The following is a 26,194-nucleotide window of genomic DNA, read 5'->3' on the forward strand; positions in this document are numbered from 1 at the left end:
CTAGGGCACCTGTGCACCATCACCTCAGTCCCCTGTGCTCCTCCCTCCCTCCCTCTGATCTCTCTCCCTCCTCCTCCCCTGCAGTATGTCTCTGATTTATAATTGTCCATTTTTGCTTTGTTGTGTTTTATACTGTTATTATTTTTTTACATTGATGTCTTATTTGGATCCCCTATGTTCCTGCTATAAATGAAACTATCCGATATTTTTATTTTTCTTTTTGGCTTATTTCACTGAGCATAATTCCTTCTAGTTCCATTCACGTTGCTGCGAAAGGCATGAGTTTATCTTTTTTGATTGCTGAATAATATTCCATGTGTATATATGCCACATCTTCTTGATCCAGTCATCTATTTTTGGGCATTTGGGTTGTTACCAGGTTTTACCTATTGTAAATAGTTCTGCAAACATTTTAAATGTCATGTTCAAACGTGATTGATTAAAGTTTGATTTTCTCATTTCAGCTGATCGCATGAACAGACTCCAGGCAGCTCTTGCCAGCACGCAACAGTTCCAGCAAATGTTTGATGAGCTGAGAACCTGGTTGGATGACAAACAAAGCCAGCAAGCAAAAAACTGCCCAATTTCTGCAAAATTGGAGAAGCTACAGTCTCAGCTCCAGGAGAATGAAGAATTTCAGAAGAGCCTTAACCAACACAGTGGTTCCTACGAGGTGATTGTGGCTGAAGGAGAATCTCTGCTGCTTTCTGTGCCTCCTGGAGAAGAGAAAAAGACTTTGCAAAACCAACTGGTTGAGCTCAAAAGCCACTGGGAAGAACTCAGTAAAAAAACTGCAGACAGACAATCCAGGCTAAAGGACTGTGTGCAGAAAGCTCAGAAATATCAGTGGCATGTGGATGACCTTGTGCCATGGATAGAAGATTGCAAAGCCAAGATGTCTGACTTGCGGGTCACTCTGGATCCAGTGCAGCTGGAGACCAATCTCCTGAGGTCAAAAGCTATGCTGAGCGAGGTAGAAAAACGCCGTTCCCTGCTGGAAATATTGAACAGTGCTGCTGACATTCTGATCAATTCTTCAGAAACGGATGAGGATGATATTCGGGATGAGAAGGCTGGGATCAACCAGAACATGGATTCCATTACAGAAGAGCTACAGGCCAGAACAGGGTCCCTTGAAGAGATGACCCAGAGGCTCAAGGAGTTCCAGGAAAGCTTTAAGAATATTGAAAAAAAGGTTGAAGGGGCCAAACACCAACTTGAGATCTTTGATGCTCTAGGTTCTCAAGCCTGCAGCAACAAGAACCTGGAGAAGCTTCGAGCTCAACAGGAAGTGCTGCAGGCCCTGGAACCTCAGGTAGACTATCTGAGGAACTTCACCCAGGGCCTGGTAGAAGATGCCCCAGATGGATCTGATGCTTCCCAACTTTTACAACAAGCCGAGGTCACCCAGAAAGAGTTCTTGGAAGTGAAAGAAAGAGTGAACAGCAGTTGCATGGCAATGGAAAACAAGCTGGAGGGGATTGGCCAATTTCACTGCCGAGTCCGAGAGATGTTTTCTCAGTTGGCTGACCTGGACGATGAGCTCGACGGCATGGGTGCTGTGGGCAGAGACACTGACAGCCTCCAGTCCCAAATTGAAGACGTGCGGCTGTTCCTTAACAAAATCCAAGCCCTCAAATTAGACATAGAAGCCTCTGAAGCAGAGTGCCGACAGATGCTGGAGGAAGAGGGCACTCTGGACTTGCTAGGTCTCAAGAGGGAGCTAGAAGCCCTGAGCAAGCAGTGTGGCAAACTGACAGAGAGGAGCAAAGCTCGCCAGGAGCAGCTTGAGCTGACCCTGGGCCGAGTGGAGGACTTCTATAGGAAGTTGAAGGTACTCAATGACATGACCACAGCGGCAGAGGAGGGCGAGGCCCTCCAGTGGGTAGTGGGGACCGAAGTGGATGTCATCAACCAACAGCTAGCAGATTTTAAAGTAAGTCTTCCATTATGTCTTCCTCTTTGTCTGTCTTAATACATGCATTTTTCTTGTAACTTGAAAACTGGTAGAGTGTACCTCTACATTTCTGTCCCTGGTTTCATTCTCCTCACTTCCATCGCCACTGGAGCAGTGTTTGGAAAGTAAACAGCCTCTTGAACAGAATTCTGAGCAAGTGGTTTGAACATTTTTCTGTTGCAGTTTATTTTAGTGTTTATAACCAATTAAGGGTATAGAAAGAAATGTCCAAGCCTTATCTAAGAATCTCCTCTTGTGCTTTCTTGAGTCATCAGATTAACTGATCACTTAACAGCAGTGAATGTTTCTTCAGGTCCCTGCTTTTCAAATTGACGTATGAGATCCCTAAGATAAACATGAGCTCATCTTCCCGAAGTGAAGATTCCAAGGGGAAATTGTTGATGTTTTATTGGTGTATTATGAGATAAAATGCTCATGAATTAAGGTGTAAAACACAGACACTTCAAAGACGTGTTCCGCTTGTAGCAAGACTACACTTGTACCCAAGAGCACAAATTCTCTATCTACATGGGAATTTGAGAAGCATTGCCTTAATTGCAAAAATGTTTTGATTCCTTGCCTGAGTCAGAATTTCTACTCCTGAGATTTTGTGAGTCTAAATTAAAAAAACAGGGGGAAATTAGAGGAGTTGACTCAAAAGAGGGAATTTTCTGGCTCAGGGACTCAGAGCTCTTAGGCCTGTCTATTGGGTCTTGGCTCTCAATGTGTGAGCCTTTTGCCCCAAGAGTTTCCTCTGCTGTAAATACCTAAAAGTGCCTCCCTCTACTGCCATAGGTTTCTCTGCTGCTGTTTGCTTCCTGGTGCATGGACTAGATCTGGAACACCTTATTTCCATCACTAGTATTAATTATCCCCACTTACACAGGTAGTATTCTACACATCAGAGTTAATTTGTTCACCCAGAGCTCTCACCTCTGGAGATTCTTACTGTGAACATGGGTGGAGACATGGTATTGTCACCAGGTCAGAACCACATGGGCAAGTGCAGGAAGGTGGCTGTTTCAGAAGGGCTGCTTTATCTTATGGATGTTCAGCACTAAAGTGGGGGCGTTGGCTGAAGCCCCTTTACGCTGTCTAGAGACAGTGCAGTTAGTCTAAGCTGCAAATTAGTCCGAGTTGACTTAGATCCATGCAAGTCATCGCATTGAGTTTCTGGAGGCACCCAGATAAGGAAAGGGTAGGGAAGGAGAATTCAGTCACATGGTTTCCCCTGCTCCAGTGCCTGGCGACTTCCCTCTTCATTGTGTACCTTTTCCATTGTAAGCGTTTCAGAAGCAGGCTCTTTGCAGACATGCTTCACTTACCCAATTTATTTGGATCATGTTACTTGGAATTAATTGTCTACCCAACTAAACAGATTTTCTCAGAAAATTGGAACTTACCCCTTTAGGTTCCAGAATAGTTTCATCAAGTAGATTCTGGTTGACAAGGGATTTATTTAAAATTTTGTTTGTCTGATTTTCTCAGCACTACGTTGTGTGTAAGTTTTTCCTGTCCATAAGTGTGAGTGCAGGTTAACATCCCTGAGAAGGTCATACTGTTCTCTACTGTGGTGATATCCTCAAGGGTATTGGAGACATTTGGAGCGACTTTGTATTAGATGTCCCTGTCCCTAACTGCTATGCAGTTTGAGTTTTGAGTTCTGAGTTGAAGTTCTTGTTCAGGGCTTCTGTATTGTGCTCGTTGGATGGGCTGTGTGTCCAGGTAGGGCGTGTGGGGGAGGCAGAGGCACTCTTTCTTGCTGCTGTTGTTTTTCACTGCTCTCACTGGGTCTGCCTTTAGCCATCTAACCCTTCTTTCTAATCTTCAGCAAGCGAGAAAATGAAGTGAACAAGCCTATTAAAATTGTGTTAAATATGAACTAGAATATTAAAAAAGAGTCCAAGGGCAAGTGTAAGTAGTGTTTGGATTCAAGGACAAGTAATCATTTTCTTTTCATTTAATATTTGATTTCGAGAGACATTGTGAATTTTGATGTGTCTGGATGATTTCAAGAAATTACTGGACATGGCCGTGTTTTATTTATAGCCTGGATTGTGTTCAGAGTGCAGTAGCTGCTTTATTGGTGGTTATAGCAGGTTGTTTCTCTGGATGTGAGGGCAGGAACCACACACTGGCCAGCTGGGCACCTGCAGTGGGTTTACCTGCAGGGGCTGTTGTTGACAAGACTAGAAGAAGAGAGGGAGAATAGTGGAAAAGTGCCCCATGTGTGACCCACCATTTAGTCAGTAGGTAGTTAATATAAAATGATAAGTATCCCTGCTCAAGATGGGGGTGCAGATCCAGAAGCCTAGTTCCAGTGGTCTTTGGGCAGGAGGGGAGGCACACACCCTGGCTTAGCTCATGCTGAGCTCATGGGAAATGAAAGGATGAGAGGGGGAAACTCCCTGTCTCAGTCCCCCAGTCCCCTGGAGGATAAGTAAAGGGAAAGTCTTTTTGGATCCATTCTGAGAACTGAGTCATTTTCATGAATTGAGCATTGAGCTCCTAGATTAATGTGCTGTGTAGGCCAGCGATAGATTCATCTTCCCTCACAGCGGCAGCAGGACAGAGTCATAAATTGTGGCTCTGCTTTCATATTCAAGTTGTTTTTAAAAAAGAAGAAACAGAGATAAACATATATTTTGAAAGACAGCGTTAGCTTTAAGTTTCCTGTGCTTTCCTTTTTCTAAAAGGATCCCTCTCGGCACAGAATCTGCTTAAGAGAAGCAGATATGAATCTCTGCAGCAGAAATGCAGGCTCTGCTTTGACCTAGTGATCCCCCCGGGCAGGGAGCAAGACAGACAGATGAGGCCAGTCTGAGAACCCTAGGCTTACTTGGGACTGTGCAATAGCGCTGGCAAACACAGAGAGGGGCAGTTTGCCTGCGGGGAAAGTTATTTCCTCCTTAAATTAACGTGAAAAACTGAAAGTTATTATTCCTGAGAAAGGCTTTTCCCTCAATTGCTTCTGAATAATTGATAGATTCTGGTCAGCCAGGAAGGACCCGGCAGATGAGAATGCAGGTAAGTCTCTTCCATTCTAAACAGACAGAGACCGCGAACCTTCCTGAGGTAGGTCCTTGACTAGAGATTCAGCTCTCTGTTGGAAGTAGAAAGCAAGAAACAATGCCAGAAATCACAAATGAGAATATGGAGCATGTTTTCAGAAAACTGGAAGGAAAAGACCTTGGCTAATCTCTTCAGGAAATTCCGTTTTCCTGACAAGAAATTCCGTTTTCCTGACAAGAACAAGAGAGTTCTGGTGATCGAGGAAAAGGAATTGTATGTACTCAACAGGAGACTAGCAAGGAGAGAGAGGCCTTTATTTCACTGATACTTAAGCCAAAGAATTCCCCCAGGGTGGTCTTCCTGGAGAGGGTAGAAAAAGAGGTGAAATTTGGAGAAGAAAGAAATATGGTCAATCTGATGATAAGGAGAGGCTTTTCCTTATTTTGAAATTCCTGGTGTGGGTTTTATAGTCAAGAGTTGAGATCATTCTAAGTCTCAAGCCTCCCGTCCCCCGCCCCCACAGGAACCATGCTGGCCCCTCGGTCAGAAAGCACGAGGTGCTTTGGGCATCAGTCTGGTGACCGGTATCGAGAAACGCGCCCTCACATGCTCCATTCTCCACATGTATTTATGTTTACTATATATCCAGGCTTCAGCTTGGCACTCTCCCACTCAGTGACAAGAAAAGACAAGTGAGAAAATGGGAACCTTTTTCAGGTCTGTGGATTTCTCACAAAAGCTCACTTCACCTGGTGTGCGTTGGCCAGCCAGCTTCCCCTCCCTTGTCTTTGAGGCCAGGCTGACCAGACAGGTGAGGCAGCAGCTTCCCTACGACTGTTCTCACGCCTAAGTAAGGCTGAGCAGAGAGCAGAGACCTGGATAGCCTACTGTGACATCAGAGCAAGAAAGCCTGGAAACCCCTTCATTTGAATTTTTTTGCCTTATGTAAAGCACGCTGAGGCGTCCCAATGAGCACATGTAAAAACCCATGGAAGAGAGGACATGAAGCTGAAAGACTGCCAGTTTGCACAAAAAATACTTCCTCCTTCCTTTCAAATAATTACAAAGACAGTATCAGCTCATCTACTTTTTTGCCAGTTAAATTCACTAGAGAATAAAGCAAACAAGGTCAGCACTATCTGCATGTCCTTGGAAAGAAAGGAAAGCACACTTGGTGTGACCTGTCTGTCACCTGGAGGTTTTGGAATCTCCAGCCTTACAGCAGCCAAGAGGGGCTGAGTGGGCCCCCACCCCCACCCCACTCCCCTCCCCTGCCGCTTCTAGCCTGTCTTGGTTTTTTTCCTAAGCAAAGTTACTCCAGTAGGAACTACTAGAGTCCAAGTAAAGAGACTACTCTAGAACAGGGTTTTTCCGCCTCAGCACTCTCAACATTTGGGGCTAGATAATTCTTTGAGGGGGGAGGGAGGGGGTTGTGCTATGCAGGGTAGGATGTTTAGCAGCATCCCTGCCCTGCCCACTAGACGTGGTAGCTCGCAGCCCTTTCCCAATGTGACAACCAAAATTGTCGCCAACACTGTCACGTGCCCCCTGGAAGACAAAATCTCCCCTGGAAGAAAATCACCTCCTATAGTACATGTGGGAAACAAAATGCAGTTGTAAAGGTGCTCATGGATGAAGTTAAATATTTATGTAGCAAGCTGCCTTCTGGAAATCTGATAGTTACTGCACAGTAGCAACACTGCCTGGAAGTCAGCCTTCCTTTAGGACAGACCCTGGATTCTTTGTCTTTGCTGGTGCTAGTCTGTGCTTTAAAATCTCCTAATCACTCTCCCTGGCATCTGCAGTTTATTTTGCATTTAGTTGTTGATGCAGGTGTTTGGTTGATGGTGCATTTCTGAAGAGAAGAACAGCCTTTGTGGAAATACTTCAGGGAGTTTCCTTATGCTCTGCCTTTAAGGGGAGGTCGTCCCAGTTGTTCTCAGCCAGAACTCAACCGCTGATATTTATAACCTTATGTGACACCCCCTCTCCCTACCTTACCCTCACCAAAAAATTCCAGTGCTCTGTAATAATCCTCTCCACCCCCATGGTAGCAACTGGGTAGGGAGAGGTAAAGGAGCCTTTAAGGCCTTTAAGTTTTCTTCATGTTGAACTTTTTCAGTCCTGTTTTAAGTATTTTAAATATCAGCAACATCAGCGAAATCCCAAGAATGCAGCTCTTACCTCATCTTAAACGAGCCCCTTGCTTTAATGAAGGTAATAAAACCAAATGGAAGGTAGGCAAGAAAGCAGACACAGAAATATGTCTGGAAATTTTGAGAGCAAGGGAAGATTTTCAAGCAACAAATGAATATATCCTCATTCCAAAGAAAGGACTTTCAAAGCAGTTTGAATTCACTCTTCATATATAGTGTCACCATGTCACATTTGCAACTAAGATTCATTGTACACAGAGGAAGAAAGATATGTTCCAAAATAGCTGGAATTCACCCTATGCAGAACTTGTGCTTATTGCTGATTCTCTGATTAGTGAACACAGTTGAGATAAGCACAGACTTGCAGACCAGGCCTGTATCTTGCTGTCTAGAAATGAATGGTAAGTGGTTTTAACCTTGAAGCTCCAGAAAATTCTGGGCATTTTCAAGCTAGCTAGCTGGGTGGCATACGGGCTATAAAGCAGTGAGCTTCTAGAAAGTATACTGAGTTGATTTGAAGGACACTTTTGTTAGGGTTGGTTGGTTCACCAGGAATAAAATGAGTCCCAGAGGGAGTCAGTCATGCTAAGCACTGCACCAATGCATCACCACAGCAAAGGCTTTCTCCTGCCAAATGAATTCTTTCCAGGTCTCAGCTGTCCCAGTAGGAAAAATCTAGCTATGGGGAGAATCTGCTATGTCTCCACCTTCCTTAGTATGCTGCCACTAGCACTACAGAGTTCTTTTCATATACCAGCCTCTGGTATTGACTATGGAAGGTTAATGGGATGCATTTACTCCCCAGGCCTTCACAGGTTGTTCTCCTTACGCCAGAACTGTGATTTGAAATGTGGACCTTTCAGAACTTTGGCCACCCAGGAGTGTGAGAATAAGTGCCAGGTGGTTGATTATGGTCCAGTGGATCCTTTGTAGGGATTAGGAGGAAGGGACTCCATGTTTTCTTAACATCATCCTTCTTAGCTGCTGGCTCTGTGCTGGGCCTTGTAGTGTACTGGGGTCCCAGTCTCTAGTTAACAAGGGCGTATGGAAGATAGGTACGGAGAACTGCAGTGATAGTGAGGTTAAGTGCAGCAAGAGAGTGCTAAGTCTAAAAGATCTCTAATCCTAAAAACCGCCCCTATAGAGCCTCCCTGGTGGCGCAGGGGTTAAAGTCTGAGCACTATCAAGCTATCACCAGCCACTGCGACATGATTTCGATCCCCAGCCAGGGAGCTGACCCACATGGCATAGCAGACCTCTCCTGTCTTGCCCGCTGCTCCCCTCAGCAGTGTACTTCAGTAGATCTGCCTGTTCTGCTTCCCACTCTGTCTCTGGTGAATCCTCTCACCCCCTGCACCTGGCCTACCCCCCAGTTTTTGTATGCATAAATAAATAAAAATAAATCTTTAAAAAAAATAACTGTTCCTATAAAATCAGACATTTACAGGTAAGAAAACTGAGACTTCAAGATGTAAATGTAACTTGTTGAAGACCCATTGCAAATAAATGTTAGAAGTGGAATTAGAAAAGTCTATTTGGCACCAAAGCTCAGGCTTGATCAGTGCTTTTCAAGTGGGGGCCAGTTTTGCCCTTTGGGGGACACTTGACAATATCCAGAGACATTTGGCATTCAGTGTCTGCTGCTAAATATCCTATAATATACAGGATAGTCCCTGTATATTATACAATAACAAAAACTATTCAACCCATTTCTAGAAAGATGGAGGTTGGGAGGGAGGGAGTTTACCTCTTCAGATTCCATGACAAGTAAGAGATAACTGATGAAATAGTTCCACTCTCTGGGGAAACCACTCTCTGGGGAAACTACATAGCTTTCACCCTTTTTTTCAAAATTAGTTAAGAAATAGAGTTGGTTTGAGAGTGACTTATACAGATGTGTTGGATAAAACCAGAATCTTGGTGAACTAATGTGAGTCAGTGGCTAAAGAATTCTCTCCATGCTTGACCAGTCCCCACCACACCCTGCCACAAGGCTCCTGCTGTGGAAATCAATCAGCTGTGTATCTCAGGCTGCTTCCTGTAGGGTGTGTTATGGAATGGCATCAGCCCCTGCACCAGCTGGGAGTACTGATCTCAGTGTGATTTTATCAGACTCTGTCTCTTTTGAGTCTTGCTATTTGGAACAAAGGATCCTCTGTTAGAAATGCAGAGTGCTGGTGTGATTGGACAGTCAGCATGTACGCACATGGTTCCCACAGAAAAAAATTGACATAAATTATGCAGCAGCCTTCTAAAACTTGAGCCTCCAACATGGTTTTCCCTTCGTGTCTGCCTGTAGTCATCGTTCTTCCTGTGAGTGCTTATCTTTCCCCCAGATCAGTTCAGGAGCCATCTGATCGACAGATTAAATGATAGCATCCTTCAGAACAAGTTCATATCTGGGCCACCAGCCTTTTCCTTCTCTAGTCTTAGAAACTGTATTTGATCCTCACTGTCTTTCTAGTGTTATTTCCTGCATAGGCCACCCATTTATCTCAAACACTCTCTATGTATTTTACCTACTTGACTCCTAGCTCTCTACCAAGCCTACATGATCTCTCAGCTCACTGCTTCTTTTCATTAACCTGAGCAAAGCAAAATTAAGGAAAATTTGCCACTTCAGTTACACTTGAAGAAAGCCAGATTCTGAAATACTGTTTTGTAATTATCTATCACTTAAGAGTCAAAGTTGTCATTTACTCAGTTGGCAGTTAAAAATCTTCATGTTTCATTCAGCTTGGTGAAGTGAAAAAAATTAGATGTCAGTTCCAGTCAGAAATATCCAGCTTTTAATTCAGCCTCTACCATTTACAAGCTGAGTGACCTTGGGGACAATTACTTAACCTCTATATAGTTACTTCAACTATAAAATATAAACAATGGTAAATCATACCATTAGGGTTTTTATGAGAAGTAAATGAAGTGATGTGAATGAAAGCACTAGGCATATATTAAGTTTATCCAGACATACAAATTAAAATATTATGAAATCTTTTTTAAAAGGAAGGTCACACTCTTTGGTCTACAAATGGTCATTCCCCAAAAGGCTTGCTCTAAGGCCCAGCACCAGGTTAGATTCATTCTTCTTGGAGAAATAGAAAGTAAGGGGATAAACTTAGTTTGATGAGAACAGTGAAACAAGTGGATGGACAAAACAGATTTCCTGAGGGGAACAAATACAGAGCTTGATTCTAACCTTAACCTTTATTCCACCTCAATGCATAGGTGGGTTTTTGGCTTCCCTGGTGGTGCAGGGGTTAGTCTCAGTGCTATCAAGCTATCACTAGCCACTGCATTATCAGTTTGATCCCAAGCCAGGGAGCTAACTCATATGGCACAGCAGACCTATTGTGTCTTTCCCACTGCACCCCTCAGCAGTGTATTTCAGTAGATCCACCTGTTCTGCTACCCACTGTGTCTCTATTGAATCCTCTCATCCCCCACACCTCTGGCCCACACTCCAGTTCTTGTACGCATAAATAAATAAAAATAAATCTCTAAAAAATATACGTAGGTGGATTTAGGTCATGACTCCATCTTTTACACAGCTTTAAATATACTTTATGTATATATACACACATACACAAGTTTACTTATTTACTTATTCACTTGTTAATGTGTTTATTCATATTGGAATCCCACCAGCTAGCAGGTTTTCCTGAGACCATTTAACCTTGGCTTATATGCTGTACAGATCAATGTTACTTTCATATCATTAACCAGAATTAACCAGAGGCCATTACCAGCTCTGACTTCCGCAGTCACTCAGAGTTACCCATCAGATTGGCTTTAATGATCTCAGGGTCCTTGGCCTAATTAGATTTTAACATAGAGCATGTTATCTTCCTCTGTTGCCACTGTGTGCATACCAAGTCAGCATCTTTTGGAGAGACACCTCTTAATATTAATCAATCTTTAATTAAAATGTTGAGATGTGAGAGGAAAAAAATATCAGCTCAATTGCAGAAGAAAGCAGCTTAAAAACACAGATATAATTCATCTGTCTAGCATATATATATATATATATATATGTATGTATATGTATCTTGGCTCAAGATGTTTTATAAAAAAGTAATTTTTCAGTTTCAGCAAATATGTGTTTCTAATGCTTGGTTATGTGTATATATGAGTCAAGGGAAGAAGATAAGAATTCAAAGAAATTGGACTTATCTTGGGTCTTCTCCAGCTGGAATCCACTTCCTCCATTCTAGTGAATCATTAATATCTCTATCATCTTGCAGTTCCCTCCTATAAGAAGAACTCTGATTTTGGTCTAATTCTTTATATTCAAACCTGAGTTGTTTGTTTATAATCAATGGTAAGGATTGCTTTAGTAACTAAATGAAAGACAGTTTTCAGAAGTCTCTGGCCCCTGCATTATTTATTGCCTTCTTTTCTAATATTGGAAAGAGACCCTCTACAGCAAGATTTTTTTTTTTTAAGATTTATTTATTTATGCATACAAGAGCTGGGGCACAGGCCAGAGGTGTGGGGGGGTGAGAAGACTCACCAGAGACAGAGTGGGGAGCAGAACAGGCAGACTGACCGAAGTACACTGCTGAGGAGAGCAGCAGGCGAGCCAGGAGAGGTCTGCAGTGCCATGTGGGTTGCTCCCTGGCCGGCTGGGGAATCGAACTCGTGCTGCAGAGGCTGTGGACAGCTTCATAGGTTGCGTCTTAACCCCTTGCGCCACCAGGGAGGCCCTACAGCAAGATTTCTTGAAGATTCAAACCAAGAACCTATTCCTAGAAACAGCCATGCAGCCCTGGAACTGAAAGACTGTTCAGTCTCAAGTGAAAGCCCACATTGTAACTCTCTCAGAAGGGTCTCACCTGAGCCTCCAGGTCATGTTAGGGACCCCCAGATCTATTCTCTCTTGGCACTGTTTGCTTTCCTTTCAGAGTACTTATTCACAACTGAATGTAAATGAGTGTCTGTCTCCCTTCCTAGAATGCAGTCTCCTGAGCAGTCTTGCTCATCACACTCTCCCTCAGTGCCTGGACTAGTTTAGGGTGCATAGTAGACCCCAATAAATATTTATTGAATGGACAAAAACAAAAGAATCAAGGATACACCGTGTGACTGGCTCAGAAGGGGGCATTGGAATAGCAGTGTCATGGAAGCCAAAAGACAGTCTCAGGAAGAAAGGCCATGACTTTCTCACCGCTGCTTCCCTTTTGCCCCTGTGATCTGACCCGAGCCCCATCACTGCATCTCAACTGTTCTTTTGGAGTATTCAGTGACTTCCTAATCAGACCTGGTGGCCTTGTCTCACTCCTTGTCCTCATCCATTATGCGGCATTTAATGTCCTACCTTATTTCTCAGACCCTCCCGTCTGTTTACTTTCGTGGCACCGTTCTCTCCCCCTTCCCTTCTCTGGCCGCTCTCTGCTTGTTGTTTTGCTTTGTCATCCTACCCTCCAAAAGTGTGGCTCCCAAAATTCTATCACTGGCCTCTTTTCTTCTCTCTCCACACCCATCCACTGTGATGGCCAACCCGCTGTGTTGTTTGTGAGACTGTTTCCAGATCTGTATCTCCTCTGTGTATTCCTTATGTGTGAAGGCCTTTCCGGATGCCTCCCCGTGGAGAGCGCCTGAGTACTTCCTGCTTGGTGTGCGCTAAACTGAATATGCTATCTTCAGATATTTTCTTCCTCCTTGTTGCTGTTTTATAGCACTCCTACGCCCTTGATAACCCAAAGTTAGGACGAGAGTATTATTTTCTCCCTATTCTCTTAACCTTTTATCTGGTAAATGTTAATTCCAGTTATTTGCCTCTGCAATTTTTTTTCACACTCCCCTTCCTTGTTTTCAAAAGTTCATGCTTTTGTTACCTCTTTCCAGAACTGTATAACCTTCCTAGCTGATTGCTCTACCCTCAATCCTCCCTATGTGCAACCTGTTCTGTAGCTACTGATGGTGCAGTATCAGCAGGTCTAGGTTCAAATCTTAAAGAGTAAAGGCATTTAATAGCTATATTACTATCAACAAGTAAGTTTGCCATCCAAGGCTTCATATCTTAATTAAGGATTTGAAATTAAAAATTATATCTATTTATACACACACATACACACACACACACACACACACATTAAATGACAGTTGAATGCACATCCAGTCCCAAATTCTTAGGAAACTTTCCCATACACCACTCAATAACTCTTCTAATCCCCTGTTAAGTTTAAATAGATAAATCTTCATGTAGTAATGTTTGGGGGTTTTGTTTGTTTAGGAAACACCCCACAAATTCATGTTTCACATTGACACCAAGGCCCTGGTGAACTGGCCTTGACCTAATTACCATTCCCACCTCTTGTTTTCCACTTTCGTATACCCTGTACTTAAGCCATGCAGACTTAGAATTTGCTCCTTTAGGAACCCAGCTTCTTAAGTCCCTGCCTCTAGCTTTGACTTAGAAATCCTTGTCCTTAGCATCTCTGTGTCTCCAAGTTCTAATGCATAACTGTGATTCCCTCCACAGAACTTTCCCTTATTCCCCCGCCTGCCTTCCTCCCAGTCTTCTCAGATCTTTTTTAACTTGCAAAGCCCCATACTTTTGTCACCACCACTGTCTTGGTGAGTAGCTAAGAAAGGGATTAATATACTGTCTTTTGGGAAATTTACAAGCAGGAAAGGTCTTACAGGGGTCATGAGAGTTCCTGCAGAGTGTGTGGAAAGTTTTCTCATGGGTTTGGGACTACACGAGGGCTCAAATAGCATCAAGATGGTTAGTGTCCCGCGTAAAACAAGTTTCATGCCATGCGGTATTGCTTAATGAGCCACTCTGTGGCTGTATCTATGTAACAAAAACACCAAAGGTCGGCAGTGACTGATGCCCAACAGGTACAGACGAATACTGTGAAGTTTCCACTTGCCAATAAGTAAACGCTTGTAAAGTCTAGAGATCCCAAGATGAAAGGCATTTTGTAGATTTAAAGTGTGCAAGATCCAACCGGTCTTCTGTATCCCCCTCTAGTCATAACTAATCCTTTGAGAGAAAGAGGTAGATGAAAAGGCAGTGTAGACGCTAAGGAAGTGAGGCCCTGAGGTCTCCAATTTCTCCTGGTGGGCAGGCTGGTGGTTCACGTGGGGAGCCAACACAGGCAAAGGAACAGGTCCAGAACTTGGAAAGGGAGCTGGGTGAGGATATGAGGAGACGCCACCAGCTGTCTTTGAGTAGGACGACAGCAGGGAAGGCCAGAATTGTTCTTTCTTCTAAGTTCACTGAAGGAAAATCTGACACCAGATTCTGTTCTTAGGCATTATGAAATGAGCAGAGAATTCTTTGAACCCTATGATCAACTAACTAAAACTAATTTGAAATTTGGATTCAGCATGCTTGTTTGTCTTTACAGGAGTAGAGGGAGCACCCAAAGAGGCTCTCTGTATCACCCCATACTTCTATAAAAGTTTGCACACAACATGTGAAAAGAACGGATGCTTTTTGTTGTTGTTATTGTTGGAGCTATCAGGGTAACAAGGGCTGAACACTCTATCAGGTGTTTATTTCAGTCACTGAGAGGGCTTTTGGCAGAGTTCCACATACCAAAACTAACAAGAAAGTCACCAACAGATAAAAAATAAGACATGGAGGAAAGAGACCTAGCACTTCCTCACTTGATTTCTTTCTAAACACCCACTAATGATTGTTTTTAAATGAACAAAGCACTCTTTTAGCTTCTTTTTTGGGGGGGGAGGGGGCAGGGACTAGACAACTTTATATCATCCTTTTTATATTATTACTGAGGTTTCTCAGTAATATTCTCCTAACTCTTTAGTCAGAGAGAGTGTGATATAAGCTGATGAGTGATTTGAATCTGAACTTCATAATTGCTAAAACGTTCTACTTATATATGTTATAATAAGAGTGGTGAGAGTAAGGTATATAGGTGTAGGGAGAGATTAAGAAAAGACTGAATTTATTGGCACCTGACTTGGTGAGGAAACAGGAAAGGAATTTCTGGCCACGAAGTTTGTGATTCCACATCAAGATCATTCTTTATAATAGAATAACCACCCACCCCGAGTCTAGAGCCAGAATTCCTCGGATTCTTCCCGCCAGAGGGGCCCTGGCATACTTGAACGGTCTATTATGATATCTGAACACTTAAGTGAGTGTATCTGGCCAGGGAGAGTTGCTGTTGAAACTGATCTTGCCTTCCCTAGATTTTACTAATTGTATTGAATAATTAAAGGAAAATTAAAACCTGAATTCCCTGAAAATGTTAAGTATCATGTAAACTGATTGGGTTTTAGGCTAACAGTGTGTCAGTTAGAAAGGACCTTAAAATTCATTCTGAACAAACTGATAGCGGATTTGTGAATCTGTTTCCCCAAATCCCTGCCAACTGTGATGGCTTGAACTTCTGTTCACACACTTCCAGGGTCAGAAAAGTAACCACATTGGGGGACACCCTATTCATTGAATAGATATAAGAAAGCTCTTTTTTGGTTCAAAATCTGCCCTTGGATCTTAGTGTGCCAGCTGAAGGAAGACATTCAGAACAAGCTTCCTTCCTCCCACATCCCAGCCCTTCAGATAACTTCATGTTAAGCCTATTGCCTGGAACCTCTCTAGGTCAAGTATTCATGGTTCCTTCTAGTGTTTTTCCTCAAGGACAGGGTTTCTAGTGTCTTGCAGTATAGGACCCAGAGGACTCGGGATTCTGGGACAGCTTCTTTAACAGGCTTATAACTAAAGAATGTTAAAGTTAAGACTGTCAAAATCCAGTCTCCCCCTTCCCCCTTTTCAGTTTACAGATGGTGAGAGAGTCTTTTGGGTATGAGTGGGCAGAATTGATCATTGCCTCTTTGGAAGTGAGAGATGAAGTGGAAAACATTTTTCCAATGAAAGGTCTTTTAGTTGCTTAATTCTGATCACAGGCTTCAGCCTGCACCTCATTTTTGCCAAGGACCTCTCTGGTTCCCTAAGTAAACCCAAGGCTCAGCTCAGGGTTTCCCTCCTGCATCTCCACACACCAAGTATTCACTTACTGTTTGTGTAAAGATAGAAGTATTTTTCCATAATTTTTGCCGTCTATGGCAACCGCATAGCCTGACGGATTCAGAATTTTTAATATTTTTTTCCTTCATAAGAAAATGGCCATCACAAATAGAGCAGCGTGATGCACCCCCACAGAAAGGCTGGCACCTCCAGGAGTCGATTTCCTGGGTTGCCCTTTGTACTCTCTGTTTAACAGTTACCAAGTGACCAGATGGCTTTCCTAAAAGCCCGAAAGCGGTGGACAGCATTGTGGACCACCTTTCCCCAGGATTTTCTTCTTTGAGATGTGAAATGCAGACCCATGGTTTTCAGCTGGCCCTGGTTTCCTTGCATGTGCCCAGCAATGACGGATTCCCGGTGTACGTGGGCACCATCTCCACCGCCCCAACCCCCTGCTCCCCTGTCATTGCCACACTCAGGTCTGCGGGCAGGGACACCCTGGTTTGAGAAAGGACTGACCAGATGTATGTAGGGGTTCGGGGCGGGGAGAGAAAATGCCCGGAGTTTATCCAGTAACTCGGTCTCTGAGCGTGACCGGATTCCTCTGGACACGAGGAAGGCGGCGAGTTTTCGGCTGGAGTGGGCTCGGGCCCGGCCGGGGCGCGCTAAAGGTGACATTGGTGGGACCAGGGCGTCCTTGGCCGCAGACCCGGGGCCGAGAGCGGCGCCCGCCGCCGGCGCAGCCCACGAAACCCCGCGGGCGGACGGGCCCGCGCGGCCCTTGGCAGAGGCGGCCGGCCGGGGGGCGGCGGGGGCGCCCTTGCGGGCTCGCGCGCCCTTGGGCCGGGGCCGGGGGCGGCGGGGGCGCCTGCGGGGGGAGGGCGGGGCTTCCCTTTGTCAGGGGATTTGCGCGGCGCGGCGGAGACTCGCGGGTGCCGCTCCCCCCACCTCGCCCTCTGGGGGGGCGGCGCCTCCCCCTCGGCCGCGGGGCGCGGCGGGTGTGGGCCGGCCCGGCGAGCCGAGCGCACGGCGCCCGGGCTCGCTCTCCCGAGCCGCTCGGAGGCCCGCCCTCGGCGCCTCGGCCTCCAATCCCCGCCGCCGCCCCGCGCCCCTCTCGGCGCCCCGCGCCCCGCCCGCGCGGCTCCGCCCCGCCCCCGCCCGGGCTCTCCGCGTCGGCTCCGCGGCGTCCAGGGCGGCCGGCGGGGCGGGGCGCGCGGCGAGGGGAGGAGGGCGCCGCCGGCCCAGCGCGTCCGGGAGCGGCGGGCGGGCGCGCGGGCCGCGGCGCGAGGGAGGAGGGCGCGCCCCCGCCCGGCCCGAGCGGAGCCTTTTGTTCGCGGCCAGAAGTTTGCGTGCCGGGGCCGTGACAGCTGCGCGGGGGCCGGCGGCCGGCGGGGCGCGAGCGGAGGCGGCCGCTGGACATGCGGCGCGCGGCGCGGCGGCGGGGCCCGGGCACGGGCGGCGGCGGGGCGGGCGGCGCCCGCGGCGCGCGGGACTCGGCGGCCGGAGGGACAAACTAACTTCCTGAGCGCGGGACCCGAGGCCGGCGCGGCCGGAGCCACCTGCCAGCCTGCGGTAGGCGACCCTGGCCCTCGGGGCGCGCGGCGCGGCGCGGCGGGGGGGAGCGGGCCGCGCTGAGCCGGCCCCGGCCGAGCCCCGGCGGCCGCGCGAGGCCCGGCGCCCGCCCCACTCGCCTCGATTTGCGGCCGCGGCGCCGGCCGCTCCGGGAGCCACAACAATGCCATGATGTTCTGGAGACAGGAAGCCCCGCGCTGGCCCCGAACGAAGGACTTCCTGTGTTTAAAGTTGCAGGAATATCCGCCGTCCAGCCCAGTTCAAATGCAAACACCCGGACTCGGGAGCACGGATGGCTAATTCAGACCAGCTGGACTCTCCGGGGCTGGAACTGAGGTTAAAATGAAAGGAATTCCTGGGAGTCTGGGCCGCCCGTGAAGACTGTAAAGGCTGTGCCATTGTTGTTAAGGACACGGTCGGTCTAAATTCTCGGCTTCCAACTCTGTTTCGGGTCAGGAGTGAGTGGAACTAGATATTGAAGGAGACTTGTCAGTATCACATGATTTTTCTACTGACTGAATTTGAAAAGAGCAGTGCTCTTTAAAAAAAAAAAAAAAGAAAAAATTAAAAGCCATACAAGGATTTATTTTGTTTGTTGATGAACTCGCACGGTTTATCTGTCTGCAACTATGAGGCTGCTAGCCTGTGAGGAAAAAGCTGTTACTCTTAGAGCTTCTCCCAGCATGGTTTCAAAGTGGGACTTCCAGGACTTTCCGGAGGGCAGATCCAACTGGTGGTTTGGGGTTATGAACATGTAAGCGGACTCTTAACTTGTGCAGAATGCATTTTTGTGGAAATCGTGAAAAACTTTTTAAAGGTTGATGATTCATTTTGATTGAAAAAAGTATGGGTAAGCCACTCAGCAGGCCAGACTGTTTAAGGCAGAACCCCACCTGCCTGGGGAAAGGAGAGGACGAGGATGGCTATATAGAGGATTGCTATGTTCCGCAGCGGTCCATATATGATACAATGAGGATAAATGAACAAATTGACCAGGGGTCAAAGCTTAATCAGACTTCAAAAAGCACCATGGAAAAGATGGAAGGAAGTACTATCTCCAGCAATGGTACATTAGGAGCAGCCTCCAATGTCTTTGAATCTAGAGCACCAGAAGGCAAAAAACTGGATGAAAGAATAATATTTGATGCATTAAAGCTAAGCAGTGATGTGCAGAAGTCAGCACCTGTGCTGCCCAGAAGGCGGCCAAATGCAGAACGGAAAGACAATGTTAACAGGAGGTCCTGGAAGTCCTTCATGCCACCTAATTTTCCAGAATTTGCAGAAAGGATGGAAGCTTCTCTCAGTGAGGTTTCAGAAGCCGGTGTTTCAAATGCTTCCTTGCAAGAGAAGAAGGAATCCAGTTCTGCATTGACAGAAAGTTCTGGTCGTTTGGACTCCAGGGAACATCAGTCAGAGTCAGTGACTCTGGAACATGTATCCAAATCCATAGGTATTCCAGAAGTGCAGGATGCAAAAAATTCAAGTAGAGACTGCCAGGAGTTTAGATTGCAGCAGCACAGTGAGAGCTCTCCCTATGAATTCCAGCCTCTGGAATCAGAAACTGCGACAGTAAGTGGTAACACGGATGTAATGCAGGAACACAGATTCTCAAGTGCAACCTGGCCCAGAGCCATGAAAAGTTTGGCTAAGGGAGGCTTCACTGAGAAGCAGCACCCCCTTGGGGATACAGCTTGCACTGTGGAAATGCCACCTCTCTCCCCTTGTTTGAGCGAAGAGCTGTTGGATCCAGAATTGCATATTCTCATGACTCCCAGCCTGAGAGAAAAAACAGAATCTGAGCTAAAGTTTGAAGAGGATGAGCGATGGATCATGATGGAGGCTGAGGAGGAATGGGAGGAAAACAAGCTCTCAGAGAGGGGAAAGACTTCTCTAATGGCAGATGAAAAAAAGAACAGCCTGGCAGATATTTTTGAAGAAAGAGAACAAACACACAGTGTAGCTGTGGTGGAGGGCGGAGCAGATTGCTCAGCTGCTGCCTCGGGGCCGCTTGACCACCTAGACGTTGGTCAGATTTGTCACTCTGACGACCCACAACCAGCTAGGAACCAGTTGGCTTCCGTTCTCGGGGATACACCACCTGATTACAGCTGTGTTCTCACAGGTGAGGGCGCTGTCGGTGAGCTGAAAGAAAGATCCGCTCAGGGACTAGAAGATCTTGTTTCAGACTTAGAATGTGCTGTTGGTCCTGTCGACCCAGAGCCACTCTCTGACACGGATTCAGTACAGATGTTTCTTGAACTTGAAAAGGAGTGTTTGTGTGAAGAAGGAGTGACTCCTTTAGTTGAGCTGGAGAATCAAGCCTCTTCTGAAGGGCTGGCCCCATCCCAAGATGCAGAAAATTCACTTGTAATTAGTCATTTTCCAGAGGCTGTCTTAGAAAAGGAACATGCAGGCCTTTTAAATGTGAGGGTAAAGGACTATGATACTGGGTTGAACTGTGACCGTTTTAATGCCCTGGATGCTTCTCAGGTGCCTATGGAACTTATTGCCCACTCTGATACTATGGGGGACACTTTGACTGTTAGTGAGGAGTCTGAAAAAGTGCCTTTTAGCCCCGAAGCTGCAGGGGAATTTATGCTCAGACACCCAGCTGATCTGGAGTCACCAGGAAAACTGGACGCAGGAGAACTGTCCAACACTGGTTGCAGGGCTTCTCGTGAGAAAAATTTATCAGGCTTCGAATCTGAGCTGGCCAAAGAAAATGGCAGTTTGTCCCAGGTAGACTGCAGTCAGAATGAGGGCGGTGTTAAAGAGTGTGTTGAGAGGGTCCCGCTCAGTTCTGCTTTGGGATATGAGCTAACTGATGTTACCTCAGGATCTGAAGTAGGGGTGTTACCCTATGATTCACATTTACTAACAGATGAGAATCACGTGGAAGGTGAGGAAGGGGTTGTTAATCAAGAACACAACAGCTTGACCTCCTTGGGAAACGTGGACTTTTGTGAATTGTCCAGAGGAGAAGTTTGTCAGGAGGATGGTGAGCCACAAGATCTGGATTCTGAAGCAAAGCTTGTAGAGAACAGCGCCCCAGCACATGTTTATAGTGACTTCCCAGAACAGGTCTTCCAGGATCTCCAGAGGAAGTCCCCACAATCGGAGATCCTGAGTGTGAACCTGCTGGCTGGAGGACTGAGACATAGCAGAGAGGGAGTGGAAACTGTGAATGATACAGAGCCCAAGCTGAGTGTGGCCTCCTTAGAGGGAGGGGAGACAGAAATGAGAGAGGCAGATTCGCTGCTAAATGAGGCGCACATTCCCAGGACTACTAATACCGAACCAGTTTTGGAGGAATACATGCCCACCCCGCAGAAGCCTGCCCCGACTGCTGCAGAGCCTGCCTTAGAGGACGATATCCCAGTTGCTGCAATGACCACCCAAGAGGGGCTTGCTGCCCCGGCTGCTGCAGTGGCTGTCCCAGAGGGAACTGCCATAGCCGCTGCCACCCTGCCCTTGCCAGAGGAGGATGTACCACTCACTTCAGTGGCCACCACAGAGGGCCTTGTCCCAGCTGCTTCAGTGGTCACCACAGTGGAGGAGCTCCCAGCTGCAGCAGTATCAGCCCCCAAAGGGGCTTTGGCCCCCGCTGCTGCAGTGGCTGCTTCTCAGGGGACTGCTCCAGCTGCAGCAATGCCCACCACAGGGGATGACACCCTAGAAGGGCCTGCCACTCCAGCTGCTGCAGTGCCTGCTACAGAGGAAACTGATACCCCAACAGTTAGATTACCCACCCCAGAGGAACCTGCAGCCCCCAGTGCTGCACTGCCCACACCAGAGGAACCTGCTGCTGAAATTGCTACAGTGCTCTCCCGGGAAGAGCCTGCAGCCCCAGCTACTTCAGTGCCCACCCCAGAGGAGCTAGTCACCCTCACTGTGAGAGTGCCCACCCCCGAGGAACCTGCTGCTGAAGCTGCTACAGTGCCGGCCCCTGAGAAGCCTTCAACCCCAGCTGTCACAGTGCCCATCCCAGAGGACCCAGCCTCCCCAGTTGCTGCAGTGCCTGCTATGGAGGAGGGTTTCTCTGCTCCTGTACTCTTCCTTGGAGACACTGTTCCCCACACTGACTCAGTGCCTGTCTCAGAAGAAGGAGCTCCTGTTCTAGAGGAGGCTTCCCCCACTGCAGTGTGGATGAAGGAGGACCTTGATTCCCCAGGTTTGGGAATAAAAGAGGTGACTGGCACAGTGCTGTCTGGGAAAGTGCCTCTGGCTGCAACTGATGGATTAAATTCAAATGAGGTAATTGTTGCTCTTTTGTTGGGGAAGGATCTGGAGATGAAAGTGAGATTTGCAAATTCTCTGACTTGGTGGTGATTGAAAAGGGCACAGATTGTCCTTTCTCTGGTTTTCTTTGAGGCCCTTGGCTATTCAGGTCTTTCTGTTGAGTTCATGGTTGAAAATATATCTTACTTTCATCTGGTGAAAACTTTATCATTTGTACTTGGTTATTTTACTCAGAGATAAGCCAAGTCCAAGGAAAACGGTAATGTAAACAGTTGTTGGCTTACATTTTGAAAAAGCTTTTTCACAAAAAAGGGTGACTCTGCTTTTGAAATTTACAGTGCGCCTGTTCTTTCCTAAAGCGAGAGGCTGGGTATTGATCATTATGCCAGCAGTCAGCTAGAACTTGGTCAGGTAGAGGCCAAAGTGACTTTGGAGTGAAACCTGGCGTGGTTACTACTTAACCACTCTGGGAAAGTTAGATATCCTGAGTCTCCAATTTCCTCATTTGTTAAGTCAGAAGAACCATGGGGATTGTGAGAATAAAATGAGATGACCCATTTAAAGCACCACATGTATGAGATTTCAAACACTCAGTATCCTCCCCCTTCCCCTGTCAGATAGATATGTTGGTTAGTTGAAAGAATACACCAAGACAGGTTGGGTGAAAGCAATATACAGATGTGTGAATAATAGCTGTCCAGTGCAAAGGTATGTTTCCTAAAACCAGAATAAAGCACAATGTTCATGAAAATAGAGGTATTTTAGTCATCTTGTCAACCTTTGTGTCCTGAAGCAAATCACCTGAACCTCTTATTTCTTTATAAAATTAAGGGAATTGGGCTAACTGTCCTCCTGGGTGTCGCTTACTCCAAGATGCTATGAGATTCTTAATGGGAGAGAGCAGACTATCTTAGAAAACCATCGCACACTCGTGGTCAAAGGAATTTGAAAGCAGCAGCTTTCCACAGCTCATTGCCCCAGTGTCATTTGGTCAGTGGTAAGCATTGAAGAAGTCACAAGTGTGATTCTGATCAGTATAATTAGGGATTACTGAGTACAGAGGTGGTTTTGATTTTATACCATCCCTAGAAACCAAAACAGGACCTTCTTCATAGCAGCTATTCACTGACTAAATGGATGAGTATCAATCTCTCGAATATCCGTGGGTGCCTAAGGAAAGTTGGGTTTTCGCATCCATCCTTACACAGCCTTTCAGGGCAGCTCTGGTTGGCCAGTGCACTACTTAAGCACACAGCGACTAGCAGTGGAGAGTCATTTTGGTTGCGGACCATGAGGTCTTCCCATTTAGCTGAGTGTTGGTGATGTCACCTTGGGCTTCACCAGTTTTTCATAAGGTAGTGCTCCATCAAATTAGAATGTATCGCCTTTTGGATTCATGAATTTGATTCAGTTTTCTGAGTTTCTCTGAACTCAGGATTGATCCGGAGATGCCAGTAACCTATCCACAGTCACTAGCATTCTGGATTACACCGAGTATTTCTAATAACAAAGCCAACAGCAATAAGCAGTGAAATACAGGAATTAAATTAATAAGGAGCCAATTAAATCTGCATAAAGGAAAAAATAACTCAGAGAAGTACTTATCAGTTTCTGGGATCTTAGTTTCCATCTACAAAATGAATGGATGGGTCTAGGTAATCTCTAGGAGTCCTTCCAGCTACAGGAGGTGGTCATTTTATGAAATATTGCCTGGTACCCCAGGCAAGGTTTCCCATCATCTTTTTTTTTTTTTTTAAAGGCATGTTTTATTTATTTGTTTGTTTGTTTATACAAGCACTGGGTATAGTCAGAAGCGCGGGAGGGTGAGAGAATTCACCAGAGCCAGAGCAGGGAGCAGAGCAGGCAGAAGGACCAAAGTACACTGTTGAGGGGAGCAGCGGACCGCAGGAGAGGTCTGCGCACCATGTGGGACCCTCCTCCGGTGGCCGGGGAGCAGCCGGGGATCGAACCGGCGCCGCAGAGGCTGTGGGCAGCTTCACAACCCAGTGCTCAACCGCTGCGTCACCGGGGAGGCCCGGTTTCCCATCATCTTTGAAGCATGGTTATTTTATGGACTATCTGGAAGCAAGAAGATGCCTGAATCTGCAAAAGGAGAAATCTAAACCATAGCCCTAGTCAGAACTACTAACTGATAAAAATGTAGAGAAGCTATTTTGAAAACATTTATTGAAACAGAACAACTATCACTATAGAAATAATTGAAGTATATGGAATTTGCTAAATTGGTGAAAATTGAGAACAAGTTTTTCCAAGATGAGAGATGTATAATTTCATTTTTCAAAGGGGTTTTAGAGGCAATTGAACCTGTTATTTTTATATATAAACACTTAGAACTGTGCAAGCCATCATACCTGAAATGTGATTTAGAATGAATGTCTTTATGCTTTAGATCCAGTGTGTGTGTGTGTACATACATGTGCAAATGTGCACATGGTTAAAATAGATACAGGCTTTCTAGTAGCAATAACAGGGTTTGGTAGGAGGAGCAAAGTGCCAGAACTTGTCTACTGTTTGCAAGCAAACTGCAGTAACTTAACCTCTTCATTTATAGATTTTGTCAGTCTTATTTCTAGCTATTAACTTGAAGGAAGAAAAGAGAGTTTTTGTGTAAAATAGGGGTCCTATAAAATTTAAATTTGCCAAGTTTTTTTAAGCAAAAATTGGGAAACCCATAATTTCACTTTAGTATTTCATTGCTCAGCTGATCGCAGAATCTTCATGGGTTTGTTCGCGTCTCCCACAGCATTTCTGTTTACCCACTGAGTGTTTATTGTGCACCTTCTCTGTGCAGGATGTGAGAGACCTGCCCTTGTAGAACTTAAACTATAATGGGAAGGTAGAGATTAAGCAAAAAATGATACAAATATATACTTACAAATTGTGGTAAATGCTTTAAGAAAGGCTATGCTAAGAAATAATAGAGGAATTTAATTTCAGTTATGGTGAGGGAAAAAATTTTTGAAGTAAAACCTGAAGGATAAAGAGATGTTTCTTAAGCAAAAAATCAGGGAAAAGCATTCCAGATAAAGGAAGTGGGGGCTGGAAAGAGCTCTGCATGTTAAAACTAAAAGAAAGCCTACAGTGAGGGAGGGAGAGGAGTGCTCATCTGAATAAAGTGAGAGAGGTGGGAAGGGAGGAACTGAGAAGAAGCCCTCTAAAGAAACTACTGAAGGTCTAAGAAGCGAAATGATTACATTTACATTTTTTAAAGATTACTCTCAGCTTAAAGATAGAGACAACCAGTCCACATTGACAGTAAACATTATTTGGGATGTATAAATCTCATTTTCATTATCTTATATTTTATTAGTTTGTCTTATAATTGGCACGGAAAACAGAAAACAGAGTGGCTTGTTAAATTTTTAAGAAAATCACCCTGACTACTATGAATAGAATGGATTATAGGGATCAAGGACAGAGCAGAGAGGCTGATGGGTTATTGCGGTGTCCAGTGGCTTGGCTAGAGAAATGGCGGGTGCATTTGGAGACGGTTGCATTCAAGATGTATCCTGGAGGTGAAATCAACAAGCCCTGATAATATCTTTCATGTTGGGAGTAAGCAGCGGGGGGAGTTATCCAGGATTATTTCTAGGTTGTCATCTGTACAACTGAGTGGATTGGGGAGTGAGGACAGTGGTAAATTGTTGTTACAGGGGTGAACAGATTTGGAGGGAGGGGAAAGTCAGAGGTACTATTCAGGTTGATTCATATGTATGTCAATAGTAAGAAAGTAATTGAATATGCAGGTTTGAAACTTAGATGAGAGGGAGTCATAAGCATTTATAATGGTTAATATTCAGAGGCCTGAGAATGGATGGAATTGTCTAGGAAGAGAGGATAGAATGAGAAAAGGGTCCAGGACTGACATCTTCCCCTTTTCTCTGTCCCCCAAGACTCATTTAGAGGTCTGGAAGAGAGCAGTGGACACGCCAAAGTGTTAGGATGAAAATGTTTTGAAAAGTTCTTTGGGAAATTTTCTGTTTTGTTTTTTGTTTGTTTTCTTAAAAGATCTATTATTTTATGCATGTAAGTACAGGCCAGAGGTGTGGGGGTGAGAGGATTCACCAGAGTGGGGAGCAGAATAGGCAGATCTACTGAAGTACACTGTTGAGGGGAGCAGGGCGAGGCAGGAGAGGTCTGCTGCGCCATTTAGGTAGCTCCCTGGCCGGGGATCGACCTTGTGCTGCAGTGGCTGTGGGTAGCCTCATAGTTTATGTCTAAACCCCTTGCGCGACCAGGGAGGCCCTGAAATGTTCTGTTTTGTATCCCTGTTGTATGTTACAGCCTTAAAAT

The 26,194-nt window shown here is 45.8% G+C and overlaps 1 protein-coding gene across 1 annotated transcript in view; it reads left to right on the forward strand.

Moving 5' to 3' along the window:
• The window catches only part of MACF1 (microtubule actin crosslinking factor 1), a 210,647-nt gene that overhangs the window by 129,704 nt on the left and 54,749 nt on the right, over window positions 1-26,194 (forward strand). The window contains exon 58 of the mRNA XM_054691644.1: window positions 465-1,936. Coding sequence (XP_054547619.1) covers window positions 465-1,936 — 1,472 coding nt within the window. The remainder of the gene's footprint in view (window positions 1-464; window positions 1,937-26,194) is intronic.

The sequence above is a fragment of the Talpa occidentalis genome, unplaced genomic scaffold (genome assembly GCF_014898055.3).
Source record: "Talpa occidentalis isolate TD23 unplaced genomic scaffold, MPIMG_talOcc4v2.1 talOcc4.9, whole genome shotgun sequence".
Classification (NCBI taxonomy): Eukaryota; Metazoa; Chordata; class Mammalia; order Eulipotyphla; family Talpidae; genus Talpa; species Talpa occidentalis.